Here is an 18,711-nt window from a genome sequence, read left to right as displayed (position 1 = left end):
CAAACCCTCGCCGTCCTGCTGCCGTGTTAATGGGCCTCACCATAATCACTTTTCACAGAAGCAACAACCGATACCTACGCAACATCAGCTGTTGTAGGGACCAGAATGTTTTATTTCCTCCTCCCATTCATGCTCTCCTGCCCTTTCTCATGCTCCTTCCGTCAGGCAGATTATTAATATGTGTCTGTGCAAAAATCAACAGCTTCTCCATCATGTAAGTGCCAAAATATTATGGAAATAAAAGGGCTGAAGAGACAGTGAGGCATCCCTATTTTACAGGGACTCACCACTGTGCCATGCAGATTGAACGTGGCAGGGAAAAGCAACAAAACCCTGGTGCTGAATAAGGAGCAGAATGGATTTTTCTCCCCTTCTTTGTTTATTTAGTTTGAGGAGGTTGAAGTGGCATGCCTTGTTTGTTTTTCTTTTTTTTAAAAAAGGAAAAGCTTGTCATTTTTTAAAGCAAGGTCAAGACACAGAAGCAAGCAGATGATAGGGTACATTGCAAAGCAGGGTGGCAGCATGGATGCGGAGTGTGCACAGATTAATGTAATTTGTATGAGCCAGACTTCAACATCTTAATTACTCATCTTAAGGTCTCAGTGATTATGTCAATTGATCAAAACCATCAGAAAAATGCCTTCTCAAGGGATAACATGAGCAAGGAGGGAATGCTACATCTTTAAAGGTTAAGTGACTGCGACACCTCCGTGAACTGGAGCCTGAGTCAGCTCACGCTGAATGGCAATGCCAGAATCCCACAGCACCCCACTTCTGCCGACGCTGCCTCTTCCTCACCAAAAATCATAAACCATTTCTCTCCCTCTGTTCTTCTTCCCTAGACCTTCAGCCTGAGGATCAGATTGAGAAAAATGGTTTTGCTGAAGTACCCATTACTGGCAGCGTCAACCCAAAACTTACTCAAATGAGCTTGTGCAATGCTCCTAGACATTATCACCGGGCAGATAATGAGGTTGTGTTCGAAATGCTGGTCCTGCTTAAATGCGTGGAGCAGCCCATATCTCCACATCATTGCCGTGTGTGTTTGCCTGCATCCTTCTTGCAGAGTCCCCAGGGATCCTCTCCTGTAGTAAGAGTACGGAAACGACCCAGCTGAGACTCAGAACAGAATGGCACCTCTGGTGAGCTCTGTGCTGGGGGGATGGCGACCCATGAACTGGCATGATGTGGGCTCATTTACATCCCTGTGTCTGTGAGGTAGCTGGAGTTTGCTTAAGGTACTTGTATGGAAAAGTATTGGAAATGTTGGTGGGTCAAATGTTTTTGGGAAAACACACGTTCAACTTCCCCTTCATTTACGAACTTACAAAAACACATCTGAAAAAAATGGTGGGTGTTTTCACTGTTTAGATACTTTCATTCCTACCAATATAATTTCAAAATTCCCTTCACCTTTATTTTTGGTTGTTTTTTTTTTCTTTAAGATTTATGCTTGTAAATTCCCAAAGATGCTCCAGATCTACTACAAAAATTCTATTTTTAGCAGAAGAAATTGTCTTATTCCACCCCCACCACCAACAATTCCTTTTTTCTTGATGGCAGGGGGGAGCTGTTTTTCCAGTGAGCCAAAGCTCCATAATTCACACAGTAATTCTGCTGGCTGCTATAAAAATAGCCACATCTTCCCAGTGGATTAAGCTGTCTTGCACACCAGACTAGCCAGTCCGGACTGCTGCCAAATGCTATATTTACATTTCCAAACTAGAATCTGTTTCTAATACATTTTTATGGGGAGTTTTGACCCTTTATATTTATTGTTAATGAGCTTTCATCTCTATAATAGCCTTTTATCCCAAAGGATCCTGAAGAGTAATTGTAATAACCTGGCATACAAAATATACACAGAAATCAATTTACCCACCATTGAAATGTAGCCATGACTGGAAGGGTTGAGAATAAGCAACCGTTCAGCAGAAAGCTGCGCAACGCTGCCGAGCCGTTCCCGTTTGAGTGGCAGGGAGAGCTAATTACCTGCGCTGGCTGTGGTCCAGGTGAGCAGGGTTCACCCACAGGCCTGCAAAGCAGCTTGCAGAGCAGATATTTAGTGAACTGCAAGGGCTCCAGAGCTTGGCTTTGCAGGTTGCCCAAAGGCCGTGGGTAGCTGCACACGTATCCAGCAGGGAGATGGTGCTGGTGGAGCCCACAGCATCAGCCCCTGCAGGCACCCGGTGCCGTTCAGGCAGTGGCTGGGAAGCTGCTGGCACAAGCTGGCCTTGCTGCTGGGCATCACTCCTCTTGCTGCAGCAGACAGTACCTCCCTCGGATTTGCACCGTCTCGCTGCTTAACGCAACCTGCTGGCATGGACCTGCGGACTCTAAATGCGAGCTGGGCTCGGTGTGACTTCTCAGCCCCACGCAGCATGAGCGTGGCTCTGTTTAATCTCTGTGAAGGGCTAGGACCTCCTTGTCCATTTGCAGCAGGCGAACAGTGGCTTTCAATAAGCCATGCCGATGCAGGAGGGTAGGGGAGCAATAAGTAATAATGTGACCATCAATCACCGATTGCCACGGGCAAGCCTCGGCACGCGAGTCGTCTAAAATGCTGCTGCCCAAGTGGTGTAAATATTTTATTAATGACTGCCTCAGTTTGCAGCGTTTTCATTACTGCTCACACCAGTAGTGCTCACGCTTTGTATTATCAGCAAAGGGAGCCACTGGGCATCTTGTTTCCATCCCCCCAGCCCCTGGGCTAACGGGGAGTGCTGGCAGCTGCAGCAGCCCCTCTGAGCAGGCGGGAGCCTTCGGCAAAGGGAAGCGATGCATATCCCCAGCAGAAAGGTCCTGCCAATGAACTGTGTAACCTGCCGTTAAGAGGCTTTTCCCTTTCCTCTTGCTCTGGTTTTACCATTCACAGTCTGCCTGCTGCAGGGGAAAAGCCTCTTCAGCGCTTAATCCCACCCAGCCTTTCCCAGTGATGTGCCTTTCGGGCATGCCACTGCATCTGCCACCTTCCTGTACCACCATTTACCACGGACTATTTTCCATGATGGAGCAACCCACATGCCATCAAAAGACCCGTCATCCACCCTCCTGAGTAAAGTAACATTCTCAGTCAAAAGGATTTTACCTTTTTTAACCCTCAAATGACACCGGTCCAGGTGAGAAGGAGAGCTGAGTACCCAGGACCCCTGACTTTGCTGGGCACTCATCCAGTGCTTGCAGTGGGACCCCTGGAATGCCCCTGCCACTGCTGGCATTTTAAAAAAGCAAAAGCCAAAGAGACAGAAGGAAAAAGCCTTCCCTTCCCCCGTCCTCTCCTGTAAGTCATTTTCTCTGGCCTATTTTACAGGAACTGAAAATCTATTAGAGGAATAGCTTAATCCGGTTTGACTGTAATAATTAGGGTGCTTTAAAAAACCCTGACTAATCGTATAAAATGTGATTGTAGACAGTTCAGTGCACGACCCTTACACTTATCACTTGAGGTATTACTACAAACCAGAAACAGCTGGCAAGCACGGAGGAGGATACAGGGGGGGCGGGGAGGGGGGATTCACATGCAAAGGGGCAGAGACTGATCCTTTTCTGATCTCCTACCGGAGGCACTGGCAGCACCTTGAGCTGTCTTTCCAGCAAGGATCCAAGCACCAAGCCACCTCCAAGGCCCTGAGCAGACACCTCAGTTTTCACCGACAACGTGTCCTGCCAGCCACGGGGCCCTGCTGTCAGCACCTCCTTTTCTTACGCTGTTTTTGCAGGCAGTCCAAGAGGATTTGCAACAGCGGTGGAGCGATTCTCCCCAGGGCACGCCGCAGTCAGCAGATGTTTGTAGCAACAATGGGCAGCTTTTCCAAAACAAGACAGTCTGCATTAGTCAAGCAGGATATAGTATTTTAGGGTCATTGGGTTACAACAGAAAAGCAATGCTTGCTTCTGTGTCTCAGCTGGTAGCAGTCTCTTTTTCTCTTGCTCTTGATCCTTCTCAGGCTCCGACATCCACAATTTCTTCCTTCCCTTCCAAGCCCAGGCTGGGGGCAGCTGTGTTCCCATCATGGCACCACCACACCTTTAGTAAAGCCTTTTTTTTCCCCCATGCAGTCTGCCAGTCATTCCACGGGACTGCTGCTGTTCAGGCTGCCCTTGTCCCCGCACTATGAGCTCATTCATGGGCTGACACTTCTTGTTCATCCCTTCCTACCACTCCAGATAGGACAGACAGTCCAGGCACCCGTCCACTGCATGGCTGTCTCAGAACAGAAATCAACTCTTCCAGTCCCGGTGGTCCACAAGCATATTTTGGTGGAGAATTCCAACTCTGAGCCCACTGCAGTAATCTAGTACAACGAAGAAGATTGCCCAAAGGGACTCGTGCTTGAGCAGGGTCAGTCACAGGTGAAGAGCTGGAGCTGACTCAACTTGGCCATCACGTAAATGTTGGGAGAAGCACAGGGAAGGCTCTTCTTGTTCATCGGTACCATTCAGAGCTAAGAGTGAGGCCTCACCCAGACACCAGCTCACAAAAACACTGTTCTGTAGAGCCAGTCAGGAGCTTTAGAGAGATGACAGCCAGGATGAACCCGCACTAGCACCAGTAGGCTACTTTAATCAGCACTGAAAACACATGATCAGCCTTGAAGAAGGCTTTTACAGACTTAAATAAGATGATGTACTACAATTTCAATTTCTCTCTCTCTCTTGCTTTCTCTGTTACTGTGATTAAAATACGTGGTTGATCTTGGAAGCTCTACTGCAGATTGTACAAAAACCCGTAATAACAACATTTATAGTAATGGAACTTGCAGCTGGAGTTGGGTTGTTTGGTTTCTTCTGCTTTCCCATGAGCCTTCCTTGGGACATTTTTTTTCCATTCTTCTCCATACAGATTTTGACCTTTCTTTTATTAAATAGGAATGGTTATCCCCACTGACACACTTACCTAACAATAGCTAGAGACTTTTAATTCAAATGATTATATTCCTGAGTTTCTTAGATTAAAGTAAACGTACGGTTAGAGTAGTATTGGGAAAGTGGCAATAGAAATACCATGGTCAAATTGTCCTGTGACTCAATGATGCCAAGCAGGCTGAATCCTTTTTAATACATTTCAGAAGTACTCAGTGGTGACCTCTAACACCAGAGTGGTCTCTCTCCTACAGCAGCTCAATTTCACAACTCTGAACACACTTTTTTTTTTTTTTTTTTTTTTTTTTTAAGGAAAGCCATCCAAAGGTTTTTATAAACCATTCTTTAGCTTTTGGGAATGAGCCAATTTAATGCCAGGGTATCATTCCATTTCAAAGAGTTGAAGGATTTGAGGAAATGCAATCTGCTTTCTGAACAATGTGAGATGAATATAGTTGTGGTTTCGTTAAAAACCAAGCTGCAGAGTTTGGGCACAGAGCTCAACTTTTCCCAAGTTCAGCTGTGGCTCTCAGTTTGTCAGCTGTATTTCCCTGCAGCGCTCGCTTTTCCTAACAGCCCTCTCCTGGAGCCTGAGCCAGCACACGTGAGCACTTGTATCTGGAGTAGATGGCACAGGCGACATTGCTGCCAGCCAAAGTTTCTATCATTTGTTGGCCTTAAAATGAGAAGGGAGAGGAGGTCCCTCCGTAAAGTCAAGAATCACCAATAGATCAGCTTGAGTTTTATTACTGTTTTTCCATTTGCAATTGAAAAGATGGGCAGGAATGAAGGGAATAAACCCCCAGCCATTAAAGGGGAAAAGAGCAAGCTCTGAAAATGCCTCCTGAAAGCCAGTCACCTCGGGGTCCCGTGCAAAGGTGCAGGCTCTGCTGCAGCCACACTGGCAGCACCAGGCACCCACACATCACCACCCACCACCTCCCAGCCCACAGCACGAGTCACAAAAAATAAACCTGCTGGAGCCACAGAGACGCTCAGTCACATCTAGCTTTATTTTAATCCCGTCAGAAAAGTTCAAGAATTACACCAAAAAATACTTCAGTCTCTGCTACCTACTGACAAAAAATACACCACAAAATTATAAACTGTTCAGTGGTTTGCTGGAGTTTTGATTATTGGTGGAGGGGGTGGTTTGTACATTTTGGGTGAGAAATGAATTTACAGGTGGCAGGGGCAGGAAGGATATGAAATCAGACAATGGCATTTGGCACTACATTTTTAGCTACACTATACAGTTTTTTTATCATGACGCCTGTTAGGACTGAGGAGTTCTGCCCTCATTTACACCCTCTAGTGTCTACGTATGTGAAATGGAGGGCAAAACTGCCAATGCAGGGGAAGAAGGGACCAGTTCCTAATTTCCATCCCAGTCTAGCCACAAATCTGAAAAAGCAGCCTTAGTCAAATGTGAACCTTGCCTTCCCTGGGCACTCTGCTCCTGCTGCCCAGTCTCACCATGCCTGCGACACTGAGGAGCAGAGCTGCTTTGCAGCACAGCTTGCAACTCTGAAAAAAAAGAAACTTTTTTTTTTTTTTTTTTTAATCCCACCAGTCTGCACTAATTGCACAAGCCATTTGTGGGGAGAGGATGTTTTACATTGGCCAGGACTGGATTAAGCCTGGGGTCTGGTCTGTGCTTGCAAGCAGAGATTTGATGGGACCCTTGTACTCTGAAAGCATGCTTAAGCCATCCCTCTCCAATTACCTAGAATGACATTAAATACTGAAGTATCCAAAACTGAAGAAGGGAAGCAGGAGCATCCCATTTCATGGGTGAGGGAAAATTAGGGGCCAAAACGTCAGAGGCTCAGTACTCTTCTATAATGTCACCACTATTGAGAAGCTCCCCAGTTCATAATGGCATTTGTTTGCCTTTTGGTGACCCTCAGGGAGAGGTCCCAAAAGATAAAGTCTCATGTAAATCGCCAAAGGTCATGCAGGAAATCTGTGCCAGAAGCAGAAGTAAAGCCCCAATCTCCTGACTCCTAGTCCTGTGCTCAGAAGTATAATGCTGTCACTATAGCAGCCTCTGTCTGCTTCCATCCTGCTCCATATCCAACCAGGATTTCAGCCTCAGAGCCCAGCCAAGAACAGCAGCATGGTGGTGGCTCATTAAAAATGCCTAGATCTTTCTGGACTTATTTAGGCCACTGCACAGGGGTGCATGTACATGTGTGTTTGCACATGTGTATGTTTGAGGGAGGAGGGGATGCTTGTATTTCTCTATCAGCAAATGAACACTGATACTAGATTCAATTCGACAGCAAAATATCCCCCCCTTGGCAAGCTAAACATCATCACAATGTCTATGTACCAGGTTCTTTCTGCCTTCTCTCTCAAAAAGATTTCAGCTGTACCTTCACTGCATATTAAGCCTCTCACACAGCTTTCCAGCAATGATAAAACTTTGTGGGATTCTCTTTGCTGCTTTTATCCTCCCTGGTTGTTTATCTAATTTGCTTTTTTTGTTTTTTAATTTCTTTTTCTAACAAATAGTTAAGCAATGATTTAAAAATATTTTTACATCGTAAGGTACAGTCAACATCAAACATGCCTTTGTACAAGAAAGAGCTCGACTCAGTTACAAATCAACGAGAACAATGCACGAAAAGAAATATCCATTAAGATGACTCCTGCACTTGGGTTTTATTTATTCCTGTTGTGCTGTTAGCACAGCACCCTCAGCTAGAGCAATGCAGTATAGACATGGTGTTGTCCCCCCACCCTCCCACTTTGCCCATCACCACTCGTTAACTTTAATGACCTTCTGTCTTGGCAGCCTTGGCTTCGTGGTTTACGGATCCTGAAGACAGCCAGGGTGATACGGCCCGGGAGCTGGTCTGCTTGGCCATGCTGTAGTGGCTGATGACGGTGTAGAACCTGCCCCGCGAGTTGGAATCCTGTGCAGAGTAGTACGCGTCCAGCGAGGCCGGGATGCACCGCTTGTGCTGTAAAGGGGAAGAAAGCAAAAGTAAAGAGTAGTCCCATCAGCCTCAGGCTCTTGCTTTAAAAATCTCAGGGTTAGCTGTTTGCATGGATGACGTTTGACTCAGACTTGGTGCAGCGAGAGCATCTGCTGCGCAGCCCCAACTGCCTTTCAGCGCCGTGGGAATGCACAAAGTTTAGAGTTGGGCAGCAGCCTTCGAAACCTGTTGCTATTGGCAACCCTGATTGCAGGCTGATTTCATCTGTGGATGGGAAATGGGGACTGCAAAATGAAGACCTGACTGGTTTGGTACATTACTGGCATGCACAGAGACCAAGGCCCCTTGCTGGAGCCCTAGCAGGGCTGGCTGAGCAGCCGGCTCTTATCACGTGCTGGACTGAAAGCTCGGTACAGCTAAGTCCAGAATTAATCCTCAGACAAGCAGAGGACAGGCAGAGCAGAGTAAGCTGCTTACATGCTGCTCTGTTACCGTGTGTTATCTCTGACCACCTTGGTTGGGGATGGTAGGAAGCGCAGCCCAACTGGCCAGCCCTTGTCAGAGCTTCTTGCCTGTACAGATGCTGCCCGTGCATCTCCGCTGTGCTAGTGCAGACACTTGTGTGCTAAAAACTGCACAGATAAAACAATTTGCTTTGCAACAGCTGTAAAAGAGCAATCAAATGGTAACAGATGTCAGACTGGTGGGTATTCACCAGCGTCGAAGTAGCACCAAGGATACAAAGGGCCCCAGGTACAATTATTATTGAATTATGAGATACTCCAACTCCCAGTTCAGTATGATCAGCTGAAATCTGAGTCTAAAATCTTTATTCTTTTCAGAAGTTCAGGTTGGGATCTGATTCTGAAATTCATGAGTCTGTCCTAACCATTTTTGTATGACCTAAGAGAATAATTCACAATGACTAATGCACCAACATCCTTACTCTATTTTCCAGCCCACAGATTATCCCCAGCATGGTCAAGGCTTCTGTAAGCTTAGGAGTTTACTCACAGTAAGGAGTCAGTGAACTATTTTACAAACTTTTTTTTTTTTTTTTAAATCTCAACAGTCCGGGAAAATAGTTCTCTGTGAATATTCATTATAAAATCATTGGGCCGTGGGATTTAGCAATTAAAGTTACATAGTTTTGCTCTTGATAGAAGCTCAAAAGCACCTAAATATGAACTGCATGGGCAAATTCAGGTTTCCTTTACAAAGGGCAGATGTGCCAGCACTCTGGGAGTTTGCTTTGCCAGTACGTATGCCAGTAAACCTCAGTTACTTGAATGTGTGGGAAGCAAACATGGGATTCCAGCTGCAATAAATCCATTCACAAATATGAGGGATTGTTCCTGAACATCTGTCTGTAGTGTTCACCAAATGCTAATCCCAACAATTACAGTGTAACAGTAGCTGATGGAGGCAGATGCGAGTCCACATTTCCCATCACACTTTTCCCATTTCAACACATACTTGCCAAATGTCCTCTTTAGCCTGGTCAAAAAAGCAGACTAGACTGTAACCATGTAGTCAATTAGAGTCTATCGTTATCTCAGGCAATTCATCTGTCTGAAGTTTCTTACCTTATAAACAAATCCATCTGGGCAACTGTGGTCGTAAGTAAAGGCTTTGTATACCACAAGAAACACTATGCAGGCAAGGAATGCAAGAGCCAGACTTATGAGAATAGTGACCTACAAAAGAAGGATAATGTTACTCTACATATGTTAAAATGGCATATGAGCAACCTCATAATTAAATGACTTATAGTAACGGCCATCCTAACAGACTGCAGTCTTCACTCCACTGTGCAGTACTTAACTAAGCATGGTAATTGAATGAATGCTGGATCCAATAGCCCTGAATTCTCACAGTCGCTTCCATCCCCCCCCAGACCTTCAGGAGCGCACATTCCTGTGTTTAACCCCTTGCAAATGTATGGATTTTGCTGAGGTGTTTGGTGTTCCCAGTGGCTTTGTGTTCCCATGCTCTCAGCTGTTCAACCGGCAGCATCAGCTGCTGGCCCAGCAGGACCCGCCAGCAGCCAGAGTCCACATCGAGGTCTAATCTGTGCAGATAAGCTGCCCTGTAACCATGGCGAGATCCTACTTGTCCAACAGCAGAGGCAGGTGAGCAGATAGGAAGAATGAAGCCTTTGTAGCACAGATCCCTTTGCGCCTTCTGGGCAATGCAACAAGGATCATTTGTACCTCAAGCACCTTGCAGAAGGGGCTACGGGAGAAAGGGAATCCTTCTCTATTTATCAAAGCTGTAAAAGGACAATACCCCGACCACTAACAAAACCCAGCATGTAAATCCCACAGCATGTACAAGAGCAGATGCTGTGTTTGAGGTGCCAGACACAATTCCCTCTTTGGGGCTCAAATATTCCCCCTCTCCTCATTCCCAAGCAGGTTACTTTGCTGCACCATCCTGTTTCTTTGCTGTAGCTCCCTTCTCTCCAGCCCTGCCAGGTCCTTCTTAAATATTTCATTCAACAGCAAGTTTCCTGGCCCCATTCAGATGTCTGGACTGAGGCTCTGATCCTTAATTTTAGCTGAGCTGTCTCCTCCCTAAGGACTGTGCATGGGTCCCAAACGTGGTCCCGTTCTCCACCTCCCCAAAGCTTTCTTGGTCCCAGCTGGTAAATCCACAAATGCAGCACAAATGGCTCTGGACTTCTATCGCCTACATTACAGCAACCCATCCTGTCGAGACTGCTGTCTCACACTGATCGGGATTGGCATGAAAAAAATATCATAATCCCTGGGGCTCCAGTGTTACCATGCAAACTGGAGTTCCTAATCAAATGAACTCACTCACAGAGATGATGGGGGCGGGAACAGCAGTAGGGGAAACATTTAATGCCGCTGCATGGCCAGCAGCATGGGGAGGGAGCTGCAGCAGCTCCCCAGCTTGCTTTGCCTCGCTGGGGCTGAGCACCAGCAGCATGCATTTTGCAGGATGTGAGCCTGCATGGGGAAGGGGCTGCAACGCTCCTGTGCCAGGTGAGCCCATGAGCGCTCATGCCGAGGAAGTTCGTACAGCAAAAGTTTGAGGTCAGGGTTTACAGGAGGGATGGCAAACAACGAGGCTTTCTCCTACCCACAGCCTCAGTCTGTTGGCTTCAGAATCCCACTTCCTCATCATGTCACCAGAAGCCAAGCCCAGGGCGGCAGATTTTCCCTGGTCACATCAAAAGCCACCCACTGAGAGAACTGCAATGGCAGGACGCAGCAGGGACTGTGTACCTGACCCTGGCTAACGGTCCCACATGTTAAACATGCCCCCATCCCCAGATCAGGGTTGATCCAACTTGTACTAAAAGCAATCACTATCATTTACTGCCCGAGCGAGGGAAAGCCACACATTTTTCAGCTCCCTCTAGTCATTCAGGGTTCATCTGCCCTTTTGTTGTTACTGTCATGTCAGAATCCTCTTTATTTTCTTGCATGGGTGTTCAAGGAAATTGAATAGTAGGTACAGGCAGAAGTTGTTCCTTATCTAATATACAGGAGACTGGTGATGGCAGAAAGTGGGGAAATACAGGGATAATGCCTACAGTATAGAGGACAGGTTTGTCAGGAACAGCAGCTAATAAAGAGCAAGGTGGCCACATCTCAGAATTCATCAATAGAATTTTATCAATATAACAATAATATTATGTAATATTAGTACTATTATATCAGAAAAGATATACTAATTGCTTAATATCGGTTCACACTGAAGTTTGCTCTAACTCTCCCCTTTGGTTATCATATCAGCTGTAATTCTGAGAACCTGTATGACAGGCAATCCCTGCACAGACTTGAAGGGGCCACTGTAATTACTTGCTGTGCAGGAAAAGACTTCTCACCCTCACCAATCCTGCAGAATGATGCATTGCCTGGTGAGATATATTCCTACACCGCACACAGCACAGTGGGACTATTAGGGAAGCTAAAGCAGCCCTGGCAATGCCACCTGCAGTGCTGGAAGATCCTGAGCTACAATTTTGGTGGCTGTTTTAAGACAAAAAGAAAGAATGAAGGTAAATCTGCATGCATGGTGTTAAATCCGACCCAGCACATCCAGTTCAGAACTCAGGAAAGAGAGAGGTGTGGAGACTACATCTAGCAGGAGAGATTCATAAGTTCATTGTTAAGTCAGAATATTTTAGAATAAAGCGTAAAAAAGTAAGAAGATTGGGGCTAACAGTTTTTTCCCATGATGAACAGGTCACTGAAGTCCTGACCTGCCTTTTAGAATAACTGCTCATATTAACCTCCTCCTTGGGGCCTAATCTGCTGCAAAACGGGTCAATTAAGCAAAAGGCAGCTGCAGAGGGAGAAGCACTTACTGCCGGATCTCATAAGAGAACATGTGTAAGAGAGTCCCAATGAGCAGGAAAGGTAGCTGGTAGGAAAGGAGTGCGGTGGTATGAATTGCACTAGTCTGACCAAGCAAATATGGGCTCCACCTCCTCTCCATCAAAGTGCACGAGCCTGCAAGTTTGAATAGAAATATCTCAGAGCAGCTTTATGGTAGCCCATGGGTTCCCAACCTAGGGGAGCAATATCCCTTTTCATAGTGCTGAAGTCTCAGTTGGATTCAGGGAGATGGAAAAGGAATTTGCTTTGTTTTCTGCCCCCAAAAGAAACTATATTATACCTGAAAAAAAATGAAAAAAGGTCACTTTGAAAAAGTGTAGTCAAAACGAGAGACTTCCGTGATTAAGTATGCTAACACTCTCTACTTTTTCCAAGAGGAGACCTAGGAAGAAAGACCCCTTTCCACAAAGACCCATCACAACCCAGCTCTGGCAGGCCAATGTAGAAGAGCATTTCTCCCTGCAGAATACATGTCCACCAACTCTTCTTCATTTAAAAGGGGAGCACATTAGGTCTTGTACTTCCTCCAATAATAATTTATATAGTAATACAAAGACGACAATGGCACAAGACCCTTTGAGGTTAGTTTGAGGGCACTAAAGGAAGACATACATCTTGCTCTACCAAAGCCGATGCTTAGAGGGCAGCCCTGGCTAGAAATTCAGAAAATAAGAAATTCTCAGCTCTCCAGTTTGGTTGCTCTGCCCTAAATACAATGTACAATGAAATTAGAAATCTTGCTTGGGTTAGGCTGAAGGAACAAACTTGTGCTCAGGGCAAAGGAAGAGACAAAGGGCAACGAAATTACACTGAATGCCACCTGGGAATGCATGGAGCGTAACTCGGTGAGAAAGTACCTCTTGTTCCTAAGAAGTGAGAAGCTGCTCATCCTCTAGTCCTCTTTAGTAAATACAACCTGCATCATCAGGGCTAGCAAGAACTGCACACCAGCAGGATGCATGCACCCTGTGCTGATTCCTCCTGCTCTAATGTCTGCCTGGTTCCTTTCTTCCCCTCTGCATCACCGTTTCCTCCATCCCAGAGGGATTCATCAGGGCTGACTGCAGCCAGACAAGAGGCTGTGAAATATCCCTGAACTGTCAGATGTCTCCCTCGCCCGGGATGGCTGTGTCTGTCTTCCCCAAGAGTTGCCACCAAAGTTGCTTTGAAGACTTCCCACTCCAACCAGTTAACATGGACAAGTTCTTCCTTTAGCCTTCAGAAAAAGAAAGAACCAAGCTGTCTGGAGCGAGAATGAACGTCCCTTCTTTTGTTAAATCCCACGTACATGCACAGCTCATGGAAATGACCACCAGTAATGCCACCTGACAGGTTCCTTTCCTCCTGTCTGCCCACTGAGCCCCTAAAAATAATAAATCCCCCTCTGTTCTGTCTCTCTGCTCTGGCAAAGTGCTGACACCTAATTCATTACCTCCCAGGAACTGGTCCCTCTGCTGAGCTCTCCCCTCCCTCCAGGGTGTAATTGAGCCCATTCTCACCTCCCTCCTGTGGTTTCATGCACTTGCAAAATTACAGCGTGACACAATATTACACATGATGATACATAGTGTAAAATTGCTCTGGGATGAAATGTCATGTAAGATGTTAAAACCCAGAGGAAAGGGAAGAAACCTCCCCCCCCCCCCCGATATTTTGCCATGCCAGAGGTAAGATCTACCTCTCCAGCTATTCCAAGAGCATACAAAGCATCGTTAACATTCAAACACCAAAGAATCACAGAGCTGCAATACCTAATAAACCTCCACTTTTTTTTATGATTAACATGAACCTTGGCAGTCTCTAAGCAATATAAACATTCACAGAGGGGAAATAAAATTTAGTGAGCAGATAAAACCGAGAAGTGCTGCAGGCATGAATCTGTCATGTGTGACTGCTGGAGAGGGTAAAAGAAGGGAGGGATTTGCCTGCCCTTTCCCCAAAGTCTTATACGATTCCCATAGGTTCCCTTAAGAAGGGAGTGTCTGCTGGAATGGAGGAGAGAGAGCATCGTTACCACACTAAGAAACTCCCCATCCTCCACAAACACAGAAAAAGGCCCTTAACATCTCTGAAAGATGATGTCAACCTCACATTAACAGCAGCCCACTTGGCTTGGTCCCTCCCCACCTTTTCCATAGATGAAGTACATGTTGCACTTTCACAACAGCACGGATATAAGAAAGATATATCCTCATCAGGCAACAGGACATCAGCTGACAATAGGTTTTGCTCTAGTGAGGTACCTAATTGCAACGCTGTTCTAGTTAACCTGGCTTTCATGCTGTCCATTGGAGTATCCTTCCTACACTCTTTGATTTCAACAGCTGCCCCTGATTTTTTTTTTTCATCAAAAATTCCTTTTTGCCCTCTCTATCTACAATGAAAAGCCTTATTTAAAAGCAAACCAGAGAACAATGCCACATCCAAACAGCAGGGCATTCTTTTAATAGGCTTTTCCATTGTAAGGTTTCTACATTTTTATTCCTTATTGTTTTCCTTGGCAAAAATTTGCACTCTTGATTTTCAGAGAGGGTGTACACCCTTCACTGCTCATGGAAGTCAACAAGAGAGGGGAGCTGCTGGTCCCTCCAAAAATCGAGCCTTAGGGGCTCTGACAAGCTGCTGAGCTACAGAGCCTGCAGGTAGCTACACACCAGCACAGGGCTGGCACTGTCACACAAACCCGTGAGGTACTTCAGTGCCTGAGAGTCCTGGGAAACCTGAACTCTCTGGAAATACCCAGGGGGAAAAAAAGGAAGCAGAGAAAGGCGGATCCTGAACAGGGGTTGAAGGGAATACTACTGCACAGAGCCAATATTCATAAGGATGGATTTTCAGACAGTGTAGGTGGGGGAAGGGTCTGTCAGCAGATGGCAGTTCCCTCAAATTTATGCACTGTTTGAACTGAGTTGACAAATATTTCTTTCCCCAGTGGGGACTGGATGCAGACAGCTCTCTATTAGCATGCAGCATCCAGCCTGTGCTGGGGAGTTGTGGGCTGTGTGGTTTTGTTCCCACTTAAGCCACATATTACTTGCATTAGCAGCTGGAGGAACATAACTTACAATCACAGCCCCGGCATCAGGGCTTGTCATTCCACCTTTATGTTTCGTTCTCAGGCTCCACTGATGGTGTCACACACTGTGAGGACTCAGCATAAAAATGGTTAAAATAAAAATTGGATCGGGAAAGAAAATAACATGGGCATTCAAATGCAATGCACTTTGTAGTGAAACACGAAAGAAAACATCCTACAAAACTGTGAAGCAACGCTTCTTGAAGAAGGGTTGTTTTTTCTAACCCAAACCACAGTTCTTCTATGAAATTAATCACAATTAATCTACCAAATTTATTCTGTATAATATGATGAACAGAAGGAGCTCAGTAAGATTCGACAAAGGTAAAGCATTCATATGGAGAGCCCCCACATGGTTTGAAGTAGGGCTTAATAAAAGAAATACAGCCCCCTCTTCTCCCACCGAGTTCCCATATTTGATGGCATGAACCAGTCACTTAGACCTAGATCCATAAAGGCAGTCAGGTGTCTAAATCTCCTTTAGTTTCCTATAGGACACAAGCATCATTAGGCACCTTCTGTAGGCTTAGGTGTCTTCAGAGGGGTAAGAAATTGTCCATTTTGGATTTTCACACATTGCTCTGACACATCTGCCTTCAGGTCACTAAAATGGGTTTCCAAATGGGATGGTCAACTAGCTGGTACGGCACTGCAATCCTTTGCGCTCCACTGCTAAAGCTCAAACCCATCACTGCTCACACTCAGGCAGTAGCATTATCTACTGTCTAAAAATCATTTGGAAAACCACTGTGCTGCCCTCTCTTTGGTGGAAAACAGCTGCATTCGGTCCAGCTTTGGAGGAACTCAGCAAGTATCACCTGGTGTTTGTGGATCAGGCATAAGCCCCAGGTGCCCAGGCACTTGAAATCACCCTCCATTTGCCAACTAAGAGGAGCAATTCTCAGGATGCAAACAGATGATGTGATGTCTATCAATCTGTCTGAAGAAAACAGTGCAGAACATCTCTTCTGTTCTCATGCAGCTCTTGTGAGAGGCTAGCAAGCAGGGGGTTTCATCTGTGTGGGTGGCACTTCTTCAATATCAAGCATGATTTTTTTCCAGAAGCTGGCAAATAAATGTTTGACTCTGGACACCTTTCCCAGTGCTCAGGGCATGCAATAGATACACTTATATACACTCAAAATAGGAGTACAGCCAAGAAGATGCCACAACCAGGAAAAGCATTTATGTCTACAGGAAAATCAGCCAGACAAGCAGCACCCAGAGAAGAGTTAGTGCTCTCAGAGCGTAGAGTTGTGTGTTAGGAGATCAGTTTAACTCCCAGATAAAGATAATTTATCATGGAAAAATCCCCACAAAGTTCTGCGGTCTTCCTAGTCCTAGCTGTAACGTGAATAAGGGATCTCAGAAGCCAGATGCCTCCGTTCCTGCAGTGCAGCCTCACCCTCTTCACATTCAAGTTGTCAGGAAAGGATGCCACTGCTGATGCCATGCCTGGTTCTGCAAGATACCTTCAATGTTGATGGGTATTGGGAAATTTTGTGACCTTTAATAGGCAATTCAGTTGAAGAAATTATCTTGGTTTTAATTTTCTCTTTGTAGAAGAAGACAGACTCTGAATGAGACAAAATTTGTTATAAACAACATTGGCAGAAATTCTGTCAAGGTTATTTCCACAGAAGGGCATAAGAGCTATGCTTGGGTAGGCAACAAGGTTCTTTCCATAGTCCATGGCAATGCCATTACACCTGGAGACTTATTAATCCATTGACAACCTAGTTAACTTGCATGCAAGAAAAAAATATGACAAAATCATCAATCCATTTGCCACAGGGCCAGTCCCTGAGGTCTTGCCGCTCAGCAGAACGGTTTCAGCTGTTAAGGGCATCTCAGTAGATGTTCATACACTCATCATGTCATTACAGGGATTTCTGCTTGACAGTGAAAAATTCAGGAAGGTAATTTTTTTCTCCTTCATCTCATAACTTCTTTCAGCTGATAATTAGATTGACAACATTAGATCTTGACATGAAAACTACAGCTAAAGTGAAAGACTCAGGAGCACTTCCGAGCTCTTGGATCCAGCTGTCTATCCTGGCTGCGTCCCACCTGTACGCCAGGATGAAATCCAAGTGTGAACCACCCCACCATTTGAACCCAGGTTGCTACTGTAAGAAAGCTCAGGCATGTAGGCAGGGAGTGAGCCATGGGCTGGCAGGATACAGAGGGATCGACCAAGGCAATAAGGAGTCTGAAATACCCTCCAGGAAGAGCTGCTCCACCGTTCCGACTCAGACAGAGAAAAGCTGTGGTGCATTGCCCAGCACCCTGTTATACAGCTGGATCCTTTCTGCAGGTAATGATTTGGCTGCACTCCAAAAATGGCATTTCACTCCAGATTGTTAAGAATCTTTTTGCAATAAGCTGCTGATTTTGCTGATTTTATGGCAACAGCTTAGCCTCTGAAATTTTGAAAGGCTAACTGAAAAAAAGCGACACAATTGGGTCTTCACATTTGCTTAGTATGGTTCAAGATGTAGGATTTGTCCTTTACTATTACAGCACAGCTTTATTCCAGATGGTGTGCAGATTCCTAAGTAACATCTCTTGGGAGATGCTTTATAAGAGGGAAACGTCCTTCATCACGTATCTAAATCTTCCAAACCACGGGAAAATACTCAGTGCTGCATGGCTTCTTACAGGAAGCTTAAGGGATTGGGGGTTTTGTTCCTTTATCTTAGAATTCATAATTGTAAACCAGCTTGGCCCCAGTTCTCCTAAGAACACTGAACGCTGCCCATGAGGACAGTATAATCTTGGGGTCCAAAACCATCTCACGTTTGCTTCAGTATTTCATGGGTTCCTTTCAGACCACACAGCCCAGCAACCAAAGTCCAAAAGACACACAGAGCAGAGCAAAGGGAGGGTCATTTCTCCAACTGCCCTAAAGCTCCCAAAGTATGCACCTGAAACAGCACTAGCTGTCTGCCACCCAGTTTGCTATCCCAGCCATGTCCCCCGTGCCTCGACCCATCCCTGCGTACACTGCCCCACCACAACTAAACCAGTGAACCTCCCCCAAGTTTGCAAATCTTAAAAAAAAAAAATTCTCTCTTCCAAGATGACTACATACCCACCAGCAATTCCTCTGCTCTGCGCCTCATAATGCTGCAAGTGCAGCACAAGTGTAGAACAAGAACACCGTGTTTCTAAGCAATTTGTCAAATAATTAAATTATGCACACAATAACTAGCTGGCTCAATTATATTAGCCAGTCTCCATCATGTAATATAATTTCTAGTGGCTGTTTAGGCACTAATAGCCTCAGATCCTTTTAACTGTGTCTGGTGCCAGCTGCGGTCTGCATGATGTCTCTCTGTGCCAAGTCAAACCCCTTGAATGGAAAATTCACGGCTCAGTTTCCAAGCCCCCCTTCCTTATGGAAGTTCTAAAATGCCATTTTCAATAAGGATGCTTCCAACATTGAATAGTG

At 45.6% G+C, this 18,711-nt stretch overlaps 1 protein-coding gene across 1 annotated transcript in view; it reads right to left on the bottom strand.

Annotated features, from left to right (window-relative positions):
* Positions 1–5,858: 5,858 nt before the first annotated feature.
* The window catches only part of NSG2 (neuronal vesicle trafficking associated 2), a 37,842-nt gene continuing 24,989 nt past the window's right edge, over positions 5,859–18,711 (bottom strand). Inside the window, exons 4-5 of the mRNA XM_055719281.1 lie at positions 9,395–9,505; positions 5,859–7,832 (exon numbers count right to left, since the gene is read on the bottom strand). Of these exons, the coding sequence (XP_055575256.1) occupies positions 7,641–7,832; positions 9,395–9,505 (303 nt within the window). The 3' untranslated portion in view covers positions 5,859–7,640. The remainder of the gene's footprint in view (positions 7,833–9,394; positions 9,506–18,711) is intronic.

This window comes from Falco cherrug, chromosome 8, assembly GCF_023634085.1.
Source record: "Falco cherrug isolate bFalChe1 chromosome 8, bFalChe1.pri, whole genome shotgun sequence".
In the NCBI taxonomy this organism is placed as follows: Eukaryota; Metazoa; Chordata; class Aves; order Falconiformes; family Falconidae; genus Falco; species Falco cherrug.
Note: the sequence above shows the minus strand (reverse complement) of the source record. Positions and strands in the feature narration are given on the sequence as shown.